We start from the raw sequence: 16,754 nt of genomic DNA, 5'->3' as shown, positions 1-16,754 counted from the left end.
AAACTAGAAAAATGAAACCCCGACAACAAGATGATTCCGTTTTCCTAGGTCCCGACGACAACAAAGACACGGCGGGGGCGATGACAGTGGTACAAAACGTGACCAGAACTCGAAACTCTAAACGAACTAAACGCTAAGACCAGCAACACGACTCGACAATGCAACACAAAACTCAACAAAGCAAAAACTGATAAAAACAATGCAATGGCACAAATGTGGCTAGGTAATGTATGAATTTTTTTTGGGCTATTTTCTGGTTAAAGGTAAATGAAAACTCACCGAGCAACGAAAGCTCTGATACCACCTGATGCACCCTGAGTTCCTCTCGACACTCAAGGCTGTTCTTGGCCTGATCTTTCGGTGAGTTGATGATAACTACGATTTGGGAGAAACGTTGACGACCCGACTACAACCGTACAAGACGCTGCGTTGCGCCTTAGCGATCGATACACCTCTCCATGGGTTGTTGATCTTGCCGGTGCAAATCAACCTTATTCCTGCAAGCAAATCGAAGAAACAAGCAAGAACAAGATAAAAGCAATCTGAATTACAAATAGGAGTTAAATACGAATGATAAGTTGGGGTTCCGAAGAACAAGCAGACGGACGGTCTAGCCGACACGCGCGCTGTAAGCAAGTAGCAATGGCTAAACTTCAATCTATCAAAACCCGAGAAACCCTTAAGGGGTAACTAGCTATATATAGGGGTGGGAGGACGACCTAGGAGTGCCTAGGGTCGTGCTCCACCAGCTTGGGGCGCACCCCACATGGGCCTCACCTGGCCCGGGGTCCCAAATGAAGTTACAAGCCCATAGGCCCATTATAGGTGACGCAACACCTTGTTCCTGTGATTCCGGCCACACGAGATGGAATTCAGAGAAGAGACTGGATCCGTTAGAAAGAGGGCTCCGAGAGCTTTCCATCAAGTACTCACGGGCTGAAAACGGAGGTCGTATGCAGATTCGGTGGCCGTTTGAAGTCAGCAGTGTAGTAGGTGGCCGAATCGGATTCTAGCACTTGGAGTACTTGATCTTGATATCTTCTTGTTCATCCATGATGTGAGCAATGGTTGCATCCGTGGTAGCCATGGTCACATCAGTTATGCTCGGCTACCGCACCCTCAAGCCACTAGCGAGTAGCGAAGCATCCGTACAAGCTGCAGTCGCAGACGCTCACCATGGCCATCCGCCTCGAGTGGGAGTACAAGGTCATGATCCCCATGCCTCCCTCCACTCTCGCTCCCCTGTGCGGTGACGCCCAATCTGAGCTCTGCCAATTTCGACGTGTGGAGTGAGGTCTCCGTCTTATCTCTTTGGACCGACGACGACGGGAGGAGCCAGCTCATCAACTTCAGTGGCGATTCGATAACCAATCCCACCAAGAGGAAGGAAAAATAGGAGGTGGCCAAGGAAGCAATCGTTGAGAGGAACGCCAAAAAGCCCAAGGAGAAGGATTCATCGGGAGGTGGAAGGCCATGACAAGCGACGGGCGCAAATCTCGTTGAGATGTCAAATCGACCGCAATTGGTATGTGTGCGCTACATAAGTTAAAATCGTTGTTGAGGACACTTTGCAAACGCATAATCGCAATGGTGGAGCCACATACAAGCTGTGGGATCGGTTGACCCCACAACCTTTTTTCACTGCCATCCTTGTAGTTACTATTTTTTTCCATGTAAAACAATTGAATTTCGTGTAAATAACCTTACTAAAATATCAAGTAATGATAATTGATCTCGGTGGATAAAATTGTTGGTTCTGAAAGTATTGTTTGCACATGGCCGACAATGTCTCCAAGCGCCAAGTCGCTTCAGTGAGAGCATTGTTCGCACAATGATGCTTCCCCGACAGTAGCTCCGCATAACTATCTACTTTCCAAGCTACTTAATCAGAGCGCATGTGTCCTCGTAGGAAAGCTTGGATTTAGGGAGACCACTTGCCAAGTCACCATATTGTAAATGCCTAGTATAATGATTTGTTTTTGCCTTAATGGTAAGGTTACTCCCTTTCTTGCGTGAGCATGTTTCCCAAGATGCTAAACAATGAGGTTTTTAGAATTTTCTTTCGAAAGTTACTTTTAAATGATAAAGCAAATTCATTTTTTTTAAGTTTGCGATAATCAATACTTTTACTTAATTAATCAGGATGGGCCTCTTCCGTAGGATCGAACAACCCTGAAACGAGCAAAACGAGCATGGTTTGTTCGTCCATGTGTGCTTCTCCCTGAATCGTCGGTTCGACGATAGTGCAAAACCTCTCCCTCTCACGAGCCATTGCTTAGCCAGGTGGCCACCACACTCGCATACAAGTCAGCAACACAAACGAACGAAGCTAGAGAGGCTCCAATGCAGCAAAGATCTGGAATATGCCACTCCGAGAGCAAGTTCAGTAGTATAGCCAACTACTAGCTCCAATTCATTTACAGTCAATCTAATAGTTAATTCATACAATAGTTATATACTATAATATTAATACTTAAGTCCCACCTATCATATACACACTATGTATTAAAACCCGTGCTACAGCTGGCTGTAAATTTGTAGCCCGCTACTCTTCTCTCTTTTTATTTATTTTCTTAAAATACATTTTCATCTGGCTTATAGCCATGCTATTGTACCTGCTCTCACAGACGCTCAGGCAGAAAGAAGCCATTCCTTGGCTGCCTGCCACTCCCCCGACGAGTGGCCCCCACGGATATACCTCCAAAACCCCGGAAAGGAACAGCCAGCGAGCAAGCAAAAGCAAAGCAACGGCGGCGGGCGACGTGTGGACGTCCGGCCTCGCGCCGGATAGCGTGCGCGAGCAACCAGAAAAGGGAAATCGGAAATCCCTCGTCACTCTCCCCACCCACACCCACTGACGGCTCGACCCCACGTTGCGTGGGTCCCACGCGGCAGTGGAGTGGGGTGGCGTTATGCTGTGTCACGTGGAATACCGCGCCTTAAAGCGTCGGCTCGCCGCTCGCTCGCTCGCTCTTCCTCTCCACGCTGCGGCCGCCGCGGTTGTGTCCCTAGTGGAAAGTTGCACGAGCTCACGGGGGTCAGGCGACTAGGCGAGGAGAGAAGAGGAGAGGAGAGGAGAGGAGAGGTTTGGATTGGGAAGGATCACCAGCTCACCACCCGTTTCTCTCTCCGGCATTGCGAGGGGAAGGCGGCGACGGGAGGCGCGCGCGGGTGTAGACGCGTAGTGATGGCGGCGATGGACCTGCGGGTGGCCGCCCCGGCCTCCGTGGCCGCGGCGGCGCGGTGCGGCACGAGCCTGGCGAGGCCGTGGCCTGCCCGGGCGGTGGGAGGAGGAGGAGGAGGAGGAGGACGGGGCCGGCGTCTCTCCGTGCGGACGTCCGTCGCGACCACCGAGGCCGCCGCCGCCGCCGTGGGCGCCGTCAGTGCACATGCTCTCTCTCTCTCTCTCTCTCTCTCTCTCTCTCTCTCTCTCTCTCTATATATATATATATATATATATATATATATATATATATATATATATATATATATATATATATATATATATATATATATATATATATATATATATATATATATATATATATATATATATATATATATATATATATATATATATATATATATATATATATATATATATATATATATATATATATATATATATATATGTCGCGCGCGCGCGGTGCTTGATTTGTTTTTCGTGGTGTTGCAGTCGGAGGACGCGGCGCTGGAGGCGCGGGACTCGAAGACGGTGGTGGCGGTCATCCTCGGCGGCGGCGCGGGGACGAGGCTGTTCCCGCTCACCAAGCGCAGGGCCAAGCCCGCGGTGAGTACAGCGTACAAACACCTTAGTCCCGTCGCGGTTTCTTCTGCCGCAAAAGATTCAGCAAATGCGAGTAAATTGTCTCATGGTTGTTAATTTTTGCCATTGCAGGTGCCCATTGGCGGAGCGTACAGGCTGATCGACGTGCCGATGAGCAACTGCATAAACAGCGGCATCAACAAGGTGTACATTCTCACCCAGTTCAACTCCGCGTCGCTCAACCGGCACCTTTCCCGGGCGTATAACTTCAGCAACGGCGTCGCGTTTGGAGATGGATTCGTCGAGGTGCTAAATCCAGACAGTATAATGTTCTTCTTTACGGGATTGTGCTACTGTTAATTTGGTGATCTGATGAAAAGGGATAACAAAAATGGAACTTGCTCTCTAACTCAGGTCCTAGCAGCAACTCAGACGCCTGGATCGGAGGGAAAGAGGTGGTTTCAGGGTACAGCTGATGCTGTTCGGCAATTTGACTGGCTTTTTGATGTACGTTTTTTTATCAGATATTTGAGATGTGCGATGCTTACTTTTATCATCGATATGGAGCACTATAGCCAATGCAGTGACTAGAAGTCATCTATGTTTAACTTTTTACTGCGCCTTCTGACTTCTGTTGCATATTTGTGTGTTTAGAATCATTCGTATCTGTTTACAGTGGTTCAATTTGAGGAAAATCAAATGAACTTTTCAATTATCCCTTGTTATTTGATCGTACTATTCTACTGAAAAACCTCATCATGCTCCTTACATAATTTTAATGCATCGTGCTATCGTTTTGTAGGATGCCAAAGCTAAAGACATCGATGATGTGCTGATTCTTTCTGGTGATCATCTCTACCGCATGGACTACATGGACTTTGTTCAGGTAATTGTCTGTACATACATCATTTCTTGTAGTTGGCTGTTAAAGTAGTATATTTGAATTGATTTTGGGTATCCAATTTACAGAGTCATCGGCAAAGAGGTGCAGACATCAGCATCTGTTGCTTGCCTATTGATGATAGGTGATTCCTGTACCATTTCAGTAGCTTCATCCATGAACAATGAAGTGACCTCTCATACCAAGTTTTAGATAAATTGAATTGTTTTATTTGGTAAGAGAAATATTTGGATTTTGAAAATACACTACTCTCTTTCATTTGTTTATTTCGTCCTTGTCAGCCGGGCATCTGATTTTGGTCTAATGAAGATAGACGACACAGGAAGAGTTATCGCATTTAGTGAAAAACCAAAAGGAGATGATTTAAAGGCAATGGTAGGTCATATATGTTTATTCATACGGGAATGGATTCTAAACCCTCGAGGGGATATCCCCTCGTATATCTTTTTCTTTCAAATTCGATACAAATAGTTATGAAAAAATCTGAAAAAAATTGACAATGTAGAGTATAATGATACCTACTAATCCACCAAAATTCAAGTTCAAATTCGATCTACACATCGAGAAACAAAAAAGACAAATTTAGATATAAACAGTACGCTACTATTCATATGCTGAATTTGTCTTTTTTATATCTCGATGTGTGAGTTGAGTTTGGACTTAAGATTTTGTGGAGTTGTATATATGTGTTGTATGAATGTTGTTAAATTTTTCCAGAATTTTTCATAACCGTTTAGATGGTTTTTAGGTAAACGAGGGAACATCCCCTCGAGGGATTAGAATAGTTTCCCTATTCATACCACCCATCTGTCCTATGTACATATTGGAATCATATTCTAGATGGCCCAATGCACCAGTTAGTGCTGCACACAAAGAAAATAACTGATAATTTCATCAGACATTCTTTATTTTTCTTTGTGCAGCAAGTTGACACCACTGTTCTAGGCTTACCACAGGATGAAGCAAAAGAGAAGCCATACATAGCGTCAATGGGGGTTTATATATTTAAGAAAGAGATACTTCTAAATCTTTTGAGGTATGCCAATTCAACTCAATGGAGCTCACATAAAAATTCAGTAAAATGCTCCATTTAATCATCTGACTATAAAGTGTACTTTCATTCTAATGCCAAACCTCAATTTCAGTGATGTCAATAGTATAATAAACAAACCAGCTTTTTTGTTCTTCTGTTTATGTGGTATTGATTGCTATCAGGTCTTAATCTTTACCGCAATTGTTGTTAGGTCAGATGGCGTTTTCCCACAGCAAATGACTTTGGATCTGAAATCATTCCTGCTTCAGCAAAAGAAATCAATGTAAAGGTAAGGATTTAACATAATAAGTTCCATTTGGTAGTGTTCTCTAATATTGCACTATTGGCATCAGATTTACACAAATTTATTCAATAATAATACTGCATATGTATGATGTATTATTTATTTTCTTACAATCAACTTCAGTATCATGTCAGAAACTAGCCTTGAACATCTCAGGCACAGTTGTAACCTAGAACTCATTGCAGGCATATCTTTTCAATGATTACTGGGAAGACATAGGAACTATAAAATCATTCTTTGAAGCCAATCTTTCTCTTGCTGAACAGGTATGCTTTACTAATACAAAATTGCCATTTTATCCGTATTCCTGCAGTTTATATCCCTCTAATAAATATGTAACTGTACACACTGCAAATTGATACTTTATGTTCACCATCCTTCTAGCAACTCCTGACTTCCTTTTCCCCACCGTATTCATTTATGTTATTAACTTCTACGTATAGTATCATGATGGTGATAGTACTACATAGGTACGAAATTTTCTTTTTAAAACAGATCAAATGAAAACTCTCTGTAACTTTTGATCATTTTTGAATTCACTTATGCAGCCACCGAGATTCAGCTTTTATGATGCTAATAAACCAATGTACACATCACGGAGAAACTTACCGCCATCTATGATCAATAATAGTAAGGTATGTGATACCCTATCTGAACTAGCATGTATCCCTTTCTGTGATATTTTAGTTCCCAAATATTCCTTATGTCACTTTCGACGCATGTATCCAATTAGCAATTCATTTAATCCTGGTTATGTGCCTTTGCTCACTTAGGGAAGTTGCTTATTAATATTAAATTTAGAGGGTTCCTTTACCCTTCTTTTAAAATCAATTCGGTTGGCTTGCCATCTTCTAACACTGTTTAAACCATTGCAGATCACTGATTCAATCATTTCCCATGGATGTTTCTTGGATAGCTGCAGGATAGAGCACAGTGTTGTTGGAATCCGTTCTAGGATAGGTTCCAATGTGCACCTCAAGGTCAGATATTTTCATTTTCACTGCTAGAAGCATAAAACACCAACGGAATGGCCTTCCAAATTACATAAAATATTTCTGTTCCATTGTCCTGCAGGATACAGTAATGCTTGGTGCTGATTTCTATGAGACTGATCTGGAAAGAGGAGAACTGCTGGCTGAAGGAAAGGTTCCTATTGGAATCGGGGAGAATACAAAGATTCAGTATGCATGCAAATTTACTTCCTAGCTTGTTGGCCCAATAATATAATAATATAATACTCCCTCCATCCATAAAAGTTACACCTATTTTACTTTTGAGTTTTTCTAAATAAGTTGTTCCTATTTGTAGTATTTGTGCATTTAATACTTAAGCGAAGAGATAAATTAAATATTTTATTAGAACCCAAGGAGTTATCTAAATACTCATTGGTTACATGCTTGCATTTACTCCTTGATTTTGTAATATCCAAGGTGATTTAATTTCTCCTTGGTCTTGGTGTCAAAAGTAATATATGTAACTTTTGTGGATGGAGGGAGTACATCACTTTTACATGTTTGTCTTGGTTATCAATAGTTCAAAAAAATTTATTTTACTCATAGTGTGTCTCATTATTGTCCTCTGAAGGAACTGCATAATAGACAAGAATGCGAGGATAGGGAAGAATGTAACAATTTCCAACTCTGAGGTATGCATTATCTCTATTACCCCTTCTAACATGCTTCTATGTTTTTTTTCCCTGAAACCCGTTTCTATTGTCGAAAATAGTTCTATAACTTGATCAACACTAATAAAAATCACAAAGTACCGAGAAACGCCCAGGGGTATTCCGGCTAGCTCCACAAGGTGGTGGGCTAGACGACCTAGGTTCGAAGCCTCACCCCTTCTAATTATTTGATATTGTGGTTGTCTGTTGGGTCTTAAATTTCAGGGTGTACAGGAAGCAGATAGGACCTCTGAAGGCTTCTACATCCGATCAGGCATCACCATCGTATTAAAGAACTCGATAATTGCAGATGGATTAGTCATCTGAGGTGGAATAAAGCCCTCCCTTATCCAACCAGAAAAAGCCAGCCATGACCATTTGCGGCAGGAATAGAATAAAATCATCAGAGCTCTTTGTTCTTAGTTGTGTACTTAGCATTCAAGAGCTTCTGCATGTCTGTACAAAATCATTGTCTCGTGAATCTACCGTGTGTGTTTTCACACTAAACACATGGTCATGAAGCTCGAAAAAAAAAACAAAATTTTATGATCTGGGGTATTGGTTGTTCCATGTAATCTGCAGGCGAAGAAAACCTTACCTATCTACAGGTGTACTCTCTCCGTCAAAAAAAAAAAAACTTAATCTAGATGGGAATTTGACACAACCTTGAACAACAAATTTGGATGTCTGATTTGTTCTCAGGTTTGATTTTTAGTTTTTTACGGAGGGAGACTTGAAGAAAAGGGTTGACATGAAATACGTTTTTCAGGTTTAGAGGCGTAAAAGCAAAATACGTGACCGTCCACCCTTGTACACTGTCCGGACAGACGCGACGTACAACGGTGCGTATATATCCGTCACACGTGTGCGCCTCCCACCCATCCACCACACGTGCGCGCGAACGGAGCTCGTTTCTTCTCCCCCCCTACCTCTGCCCCACGTTGGCTCGCGTCCGCGGCCCATCTCCACCGTCCGATCCCGAGCCGATGGCGGCGGAGCCCCCGGCGGACGGCCGCGATCCCCCGGCGGACGATGGCGCCGCCGGCGACGGCGCGGTGGAGTCCGCGGCGGCGGAGGCGCTCCTGAGCGCGGCGTCGGAGCAGCTGACGCTCGTGTACCAGGGGGAGGTCTACGTCTTCGACCCCGTCCCGCCCCAAAAGGTCGCGCCCTTTTTCACCCCTTCCAAAATTTTTTTCCATCGCGTCCGTTTGGTTCTTCCCTTTCGCCCTTTCGGTAGCTCCGGTGAGTGGGGTTGACTTTGCGCGCGGTGGCGCGGGAGATTGGCGAGGGTGGGCTGCGGGGGCCGAATTGGACTAGGGGATTCGCGTTTCGTTGGCGATGCTGCTTGGTTTTCGGAGAAGGCGGCGTCCTCGTGATGAATTTGGTGTGCCTTTTCTTCGATTTTGAATGTGTTGTTGCGGTAGAATGGAGCGATGGAAATTAGCATGCATGTTTCCTCCGATTGCACCAAGCGAGCAATCTTTTTGGGTGTAATTGGTTGGTTTGATGAATAGATTGGCCATTTTTGTTTGCTCTAGGTTGAGCAGAGGTCTGTTTGCGTCCTCGTTGAATTTCGCCAGAGAATGCGTACTCTGTGACTTTGTGCTACTGTGTTAACAGTAATTTGTCGATTGATCGTCTAGGAAATTGGGTATTGTTCTAATTAGGATTGACTTTTTTTAAATGTATACCAGTTGATTATATGCTGTTTCTTGCGGAATTTAGTTTCGTGTGCTTGTCTGCTTGATTTGCTATATCTCATCGATTTCTATTTGACTTTCTACAGAAAATGGAGGCTTTCTTAGATAGATTTGACCTTTTGCTGCCTTCTTTCATGTCTTTTTAGTGCCTATCTTTGGTGAATTTGAGAATAGGGTGCAAGTTTAAATGCTGCAACATCTGTTTTATTTAGTTGAATGCATTCCCAGCATGTTGAATGGAGATAAGAATTTGACTGTCTAATGAAACAAATAGTACCATCACTAATCACTTGTTTTGTTTGTGTTTGTACCTTTTCCTTCTTATGCTAAATTGCTAAGGCATTGATTTATTTGCAAATGTGTAGTGCCACAGCCCACACCTAAGTAGTCAACATATTTTCTCAGCTTTGATAGGGGAAAAAGTGTACTTTAGGGCATGTTTTGGGATATAATTGTTACTATTTTGTTAAGAAAAAGTAGCCCCATTGGCATTGCTAGCAGTAGCAGGCATCTGTCTCAACACTAATGCTCGTACTCATATGTTGGTTTCATCCAGTTGTTCAAAGAAGGGGGTCCATCTTCTCTGTTTAACTTTATCTGCACTCATGTGTTTTCTATTTCTTCTATCACAAGTTTAGAGAAATGTACCTTTGATGAATCAAATGGCACTGGAAGAATATATTCTGTGCACATTGAAAATGTTTTTTTTCCCTTTAGTTAACAGTGTTTGGAACCAACGTAATGAATGCATATTCAACAGGCAACTGAAATAAATTGACACTAAAAGAGCTGAATAGTGTGCAAAGCATGTTAATTGTGGCCCTGGGTTAAGGTGGATTATCTTGTACAGTATATACTTCTTGTGATTAATTCAGGTGGTTCTGGAGATTTGAGGGAGAATGCTTGAGCTCTGACTTTTCTTCATTGGAAAGTTGGAGCCATCTAATTCTTAAGGAAATGCCATCTGGAGTAATCTGTGGTTCTGTCAACCTCATAGTTGTTATGTATTTTTTTTTTAGAAAAACATCTTTCATTTGATCCAATGCTTACAAGGTGGTTTTGCATACCTTATAATACAAATGGCTTCAGGAAAAGTGACACACGCTAGCATTTGCTTTGGTCTAGTTCATTTTCTCAAACATAGTTTTCCCTTTTTTTATTCAAGAGAGTATCTTTGACCTTGCAATCATGAGAAGCCTTCTGGAGTCATTTATAGTGAAAATCTTCATTAACAAAAAGGGAATATAACATATCTAGAAACACATCCCTGTTGGTATGAATTCCATCTATTATACTGAGATAATATACTGACTATGTTGGATGAAATATAAGCTGGTAAAATTGGCTTGAAAGAAACGTAAACCAAACGACACACGCATATAAATTGCTGGCTGATTCTGGTAAATGATTATGAGAATAATGACATATTATGCTGTGCATATAGTTAACCTGAGATGGACACATTCCCCTGATGGCAAATAAGTGTGACTCGGTTAAAATGGAAATTTTTTCCAGCTGATGTATTCACCATGTGACCTTGGTCAAGGTGACACACCTTTTCTAATCTGTATTCCTTCTCTTTTTTCAGCTTTTCCTGTCCCATGAATCAATTGTGATGCAACCATAGTAAAGTTTCAAGGGTGATCATGTGCTTATGTTACTAGTGATGAGCTGCTGTTTATTGCTTTGGCTATTATATTGCTCATGGCCATTTGTAGTTGATATACATGACTGACTGTTATGTTAGTGTTATACAGGTTCAGGCTGTTCTATTGGTACTTGGAGGGTCTGACATGCCTCCTGGTTTAGTAAGCATGGCTGTACCTACCACATTCGATGAAAAGGTATCCATGTTCTGTAGAATCTCTACACAAAGGTTGTTTGACTATTTCTAGTTTCTCCTAAAGCTTTTACTGTGTCGTGTGTAGAGTACAACTGTGGCTGCCAGAAGAGTTGCTTCCTTAATGAGGTTTCGTGAGAAGAGGAAGGAAAGATGTTTTGATAAGAAAATAAGATACAGTGTTCGTAAGGAGGTTGCTCAAAAGTATGGACTTGACTCATGCCCATTCCCTTCTGCACTGTCTAAAATATACACGTTCTGAACATATTTCTACCATCATAATTGCAGGGTGAATGCATATGCACTTTTAAATGGCATTCCTGACTTGCTAATTTAGTGTGAAAATGCTTGTTATATCAAATTAACAATGTTGTGATCTTTCATTATTAATAAACCAGCATTTTACCTGATTCTTGTCACATCAACCTTTTCTTATAAGACAATAAACTAAGACAGATGGGGATATAGCTCTGTTGACTAGTATTTTTTTAAATTTTCCATGTAGCTTATCCGTTATGACGTCACTTGTTCTTGAATAGTTATAGAGGGAGTAATGATGGCTCAGAAATATTTTCAGTAGCAATGAATAACAGCATAAAACTATGGGTCATGGAACAATCATGTCTTACTGGTGCAATAAAAGTTTCTTACATTGTAATTTGCCTTTGCAATGTCACATTGCTAACTTTCATGGTTCTAATATGCAAAATGAATGTTTACAGCACTTTATTCCAATTGGTTATAAAAAACCTGCTCTTGATTTTTTGCCCCATTTAGTAAGATTGGGCTGCTCTGAATAAATAAATTGCTTTATCAGTACCATGTCATTCAGTCATTCTCTGTTTACCATTCTTGGTACAGGCAGTCAACATAAGATTGCTGTTGAGCTATTCTTCTGTAACCATTTATTTTGTTTCAGATGTTATAATATGCACGCATTATAATTGTCAGGATGAAACGACGTAAAGGCCAGTTTGCTGGAAGGGCAGACTTTGGTGATGGTTCATGTTCTTCTGCACCATGCGGCTCCACAGCCAATGGCGAGGATGATCATATCCGAGAAACGCAGTGAGTTAGTTGTCAACTGTGTGTATGTGCAAGTCGTGTTACATCAATTCCAGATACTTGAAGCGGCTGCCTGTATATATTGTGCACTGATGTTGGTTTGCCCTTCTAGTTGCCAAAATTGTGGCATCAGCTCAAGGCTTACTCCAGCAATGCGTCGTGGGCCAGCTGGTCCAAGGTCCCTCTGTAATGCCTGTGGCCTAATGTGGGCAAACAAGGTAATTTCCTCACTTTATGAACACTGCTGCCTGTTTTGTTCACTCCTTTTCTCTTGAATATGTTTCTTTGTTTACGAGTAGGCTAAATAACTATTGATGTTATGGTCCATACTAACACAATTGCTGTAACTAAATCACCCAAAAAAAACTCAGGGCACCCTAAGAAGTCCTTTGAATGCCCCCAAAATGACTGTGCAGCATCCTGCTGATCTGAGTAAAACGGTGCGTTATGCCTGTAATATAAACTTGGTTTACCTGAACATTACACTTTTGATTTATTTGTGCTTCTCATTGTACAGGGTGATACAGATGACAGCAAAGCAAATCTGTGTGCTGAGCATAATCAAACCACTATGAAAACTGACACTGAGATGTAAGCAGTCCATGTTTACTGCATCTTGATCAAATGCAATCATGCAAACTAACAAGTGCACTCTAAACACAAGCCTAAGCTTGGAACATACAGAATACTCATGGTCAGGTTTTAAGTGAAAATTTTCGGCAGGCTTTACAGCTTTACTGCTGAAAATGCTGCCTAAATAACTTCTTTGACTATAGATAAGTTTCTCAAAACACAACTACTTGACCATCTAATCTAGTTTCTTCGTCAGGGTGCCAGAGCAGGAGCAGAAGGCAGACGTGTTGCCACCAACCAAAGAAGAAGATAGCATGGCTACCTCGTGACAAAATGTTCAGACGCTTGTGTATAATTGATACGTAGGTTATTTTTCAGGAACTCCTGACTTTAGGATGGTACATAAGGCAACAGAACTAACAAAGATCAGCTCCGTTGCGAACGATGCAGACGCATCGGCGCGCCATATTTATCAAATCCATGTGTTGTTGTACACCCTACCCACTCATTCTGTACGATTTGAACACAGATCTGAGTAATACAATCCGTTTTGATCGGTTGTCAACTATAGTAATTTCTGACTTACAAACAAGTTTCATTCTGGCTACTTCGAAACTGTTGCCAAATTTCATTCTGCTCAATATTTATAGTGTGATCTAAGCAACGACAAATAACTGTTATCAAGGTATGATTTTTGTACTTGGTCAATTCTATTCCTAGCGGTCAAAAATATGAGAAATAAAAAGCGATGAAACCCCCCTAAAGATTTCAAGAATTAAAGTTCGAAAATTCTAAATGGACCAAGAAAACATGAATTCTACCGTGTGGCATTTTCAAGTTCCTTAGTGTGCGTGTGAGCCTTTAGCTCGAGTTTGTAATGCTCTTGTAACACCCTAAAAATTCACTGACAAAATCGAAACCCTAAAAATACGGACCTTCAAAAACTTTTTAAATAAATTGCATCATGCCGGTTTTATTTGCCTATTTTATTTGGATTTGATTTCGGAGTTCATTGATCGTGAGTAAAGAATAATCAATTAGGAATAAACCCGAAAAATAAATTTGCAAAATAAATAATTGAAATATAATTTAAAATAAAGATTAGGCGAGGATAGGAATAAATAAAATACTATCGCGACCATATTGGTAATAATTAAATTTAAGTGCGATGGAATAAGAATTAGCCCTAATTAAAATTCAAATAAATTATATAAAAATAAAATATGGGCAATATTAATCTAGGATGAATCCATTGGTTGAAATAACACAAATATTGAGTAAACTTCATTTGTCCAAAAATTAGGATTTATAGAATAAAATTTATATAGGGAATAGGCTAAATTAGGGTTAAATAGGAGCTAGCACTGTTCATTGCGCAGGAGGTGCTCGACGAGGTCCCCTAGCCCTGCCCCCTCCTTTGCCGTACGCGCCTAGCCACCCCGAGCTCCGCGCCACCGTAGCCATCGCGTCCCCTCGCGCGTCGCGCGCCTGTCGCCTCGAGCCGCCGCGCGCCGTCGCCATCGCCGCTGCCGCGCCGCGCCGCCGTCCCGTCGCCGCGTCGCGCGCCTGCCGCGGTGCGCCCCGCGCCCCTGCCGCGTGCCGTCGCCCTCGCGCCCCGCGCGCCACGTGCCGTCGCATCGCCACCCATCGTCCTCGCGCCTGCGCCCCGCCGCGCGGCCGTCCAGTCGCCGTCGCCTTGCGCCGCTGCCGCGCCACCCGTCCCATCGCGCCGAGCCCCGTGCCGCCGCGCTTGTTGCGTCGCCCCGCCTGTCATGCCGCGCGCCGCCCGCCCGTTGCGTCGCCGCCCCGAGCCCCGCACCGCCGTGCCGTCGCGTCGCCGTCACCCCGAGCCCCGTGCGCCACCGTCACGTCGCTATTAAGCCGGCCACCCCCTCTCCTTCTTCCCCCTCTCCCTTATAAATACCCCCACCCCTCCCCATTTCTTCCCACCCCATTCCCCTCTTCCTCTCCACCGTGCCGCCGCCTTCGTGTCGCCGCGCCGTCGCTGCTGTGACGCCGCGCTGCGGTGTGTGCCGCGCCGGAGCGCCGCCTCCTCGCGCCATTGCCGCGTCGCCGTCGGTAAGCCGCCACCCCTCCCCTCGTTTCGGTCTCCGTCGTTGCCTGGGAAGGAAGAGAGCCGAGAGAGAAAAAAGAGAGAAAAAGAAAGAGGAAGAGAGCGGAGAGAAGAAGAAAGAAAAGAAAAATAGAAAAGAAGAAAAGGAAAACTAAAAAGAAATTAGGGGAGAAGTTAACAAGGTTTAGAAATTTAAAATAATTAGAATTTAATTGTAGATTATTTGTAGTCGTAGAATTGCAAAATTTTATAGAAAATTATAGAATATTTTGGTAATCTCTATAAGTAATCAATTTGTGGTAGAAATTTAGATTTATCTAAGAGCTAGATAATTGTGTTGAATTCTTAGGAATGTACTTATAAAACACAAAATATCTTAGGTTGAGTAGATTAAAATAGGGATAGTCCTATTTCGCGAGCAATGTAGTTGATATAGAATTCGCCTCTCGCGCTCGCTTTTCGATTTGGTCTTTATTGGATTTTATTAGAATGGAATTCAAATCAATTCTTCACACGTACTTTTAGACCCCGAGGGAATTGCGGATCCGAGCGAGGATCAGGACCCGCAAGACTATGAGCAAGGCAAGTCATCACTATTCTTTGAACATGTTGATCCCAATTGCGAAATTATTTTGTTTACAAATAAAACTGCATGCAATGATGAAAATCCTACTTGTGATTATGCCATGCCTTGATTATTGTTTATCCCTTATTCCTTCGTAACCATGTTTACGTATGAAGTCCCTAGTCAATTATGACAAATGCTTAGAAATGCTATTATAGAATCATGCATACTCATATTTATCAAATGCTTTATGCTTGGGCAATTACCTTTGGGAAGATAATTGAGATGCGGCATGTGGAGACATGAGCACCACATTGCCATGATATTGATGACATGATTTGTGAAAGGAAAATAAAATTTAACAACTATTTTCGACTGGGGCGGACGAAGGATTTGGGTGGTATCTGGAAAAGGCTAGTACCGTCCCCGGTCAATTGAGGACCGAGCCATGAAGTTAAGCATGAAACGACCCCCGTACAACCGTACTTCTCGAATGGGTATAGACCTAGCGGATTAGATAGCCGAGCGGAGGCAGTATCCTTGCATAGATGGTTCACCCCTGAGTGAGGCAGGTGCGCTACCGTGGGGCAGCCGTTGAGGTAGGGCCGCGTGGCGTGCTCCTACATCGGTGTCGCCATTGGTAGGACTGTCATGAGTGTGTGTGAGAGATAACTTAACTTGAACCATAATTTAATATGTGTGTGAGACTTCTCTTTCCCGGGAGCGCCAGAACCCCTCTCACTGCTAGAAACATGGACGCCTAGAGTGCATGAGGATTTAAGTTCATGGAGCGGGTACTGCCAATGCGAGTTTATCGAAAAGCTTTACCATGACGCGTCTCATGTGTTGGGACGAGGCTCATGTGTTGGGCAGTCGCGAAGTACAGGTAAAGTGTACATCCACTGCAGTGTGAGTAAACCAAATCTATTCGAATAGCCATGCTCGCGGTTATTGAGCACCGGGACATGTATTACACTTGGCTAGACTCTAAATTCTTAACTTGTGTGGGATGGAATATTGCATGATGATTTTTATGCTGATGGAGCCACTTCCTGAGAGGAGGGAAGGTGGACGTCCTCAGAAAACCATGACGATTCAATGGCGGAAAGCTATCCTTGGGATCACAATGGATGGTGGACAGAACCGTCGTTGTTTAATGTGAACACTGGTACTAAAATTTGATCAGTCTATGCTAGGTCTTAGGCTTGTGAAAAGAATTACAAAGCTTGCTTTGCGCAAAAGAACCATAGCCATCCCTTGAATACCCCTA

General features: G+C 42.8%; 2 protein-coding genes across 2 annotated transcripts; both read left to right on the top strand.

The window, feature by feature from the left end:
* The first annotated feature begins 3,002 nt into the window (after window positions 1-3,002).
* On the top strand, window positions 3,003-8,339 carry LOC4334020 (glucose-1-phosphate adenylyltransferase large subunit 1, chloroplastic/amyloplastic-like). Its single transcript, NM_001418647.1, has 15 exons — window positions 3,003-3,379; window positions 3,677-3,790; window positions 3,899-4,072; window positions 4,181-4,273; window positions 4,569-4,652; window positions 4,736-4,791; window positions 4,949-5,042; window positions 5,591-5,703; window positions 5,917-5,989; window positions 6,190-6,270; window positions 6,553-6,639; window positions 6,880-6,984; window positions 7,079-7,185; window positions 7,589-7,649; window positions 7,893-8,339. The coding sequence occupies exons 1-15, from the start codon at window positions 3,188-3,190 to the stop codon at window positions 7,992-7,994; spliced, it is 1,536 nt and encodes a 511-aa protein (NP_001405576.1). The 5' UTR covers window positions 3,003-3,187; the 3' UTR covers window positions 7,995-8,339.
* Window positions 8,340-8,559: 220 nt separating this feature from the next.
* LOC4334019 (GATA transcription factor 19-like) lies at window positions 8,560-13,408 on the top strand. The gene is made up of 8 exons (NM_001418640.1): window positions 8,560-8,827; window positions 11,125-11,211; window positions 11,296-11,411; window positions 12,159-12,275; window positions 12,385-12,490; window positions 12,644-12,712; window positions 12,790-12,863; window positions 13,102-13,408. The coding sequence occupies exons 1-8, from the start codon at window positions 8,654-8,656 to the stop codon at window positions 13,172-13,174; spliced, it is 816 nt and encodes a 271-aa protein (NP_001405569.1). The 5' UTR covers window positions 8,560-8,653; the 3' UTR covers window positions 13,175-13,408.
* Window positions 13,409-16,754: the final 3,346 nt, after the last annotated feature.

Source organism: Oryza sativa, chromosome 3 (genome assembly GCF_034140825.1).
Source record: "Oryza sativa Japonica Group chromosome 3, ASM3414082v1".
Lineage (NCBI taxonomy): Eukaryota > Viridiplantae > Streptophyta > Magnoliopsida > Poales > Poaceae > Oryza > Oryza sativa.
Note: the sequence above shows the minus strand (reverse complement) of the source record. Positions and strands in the feature narration are given on the sequence as shown.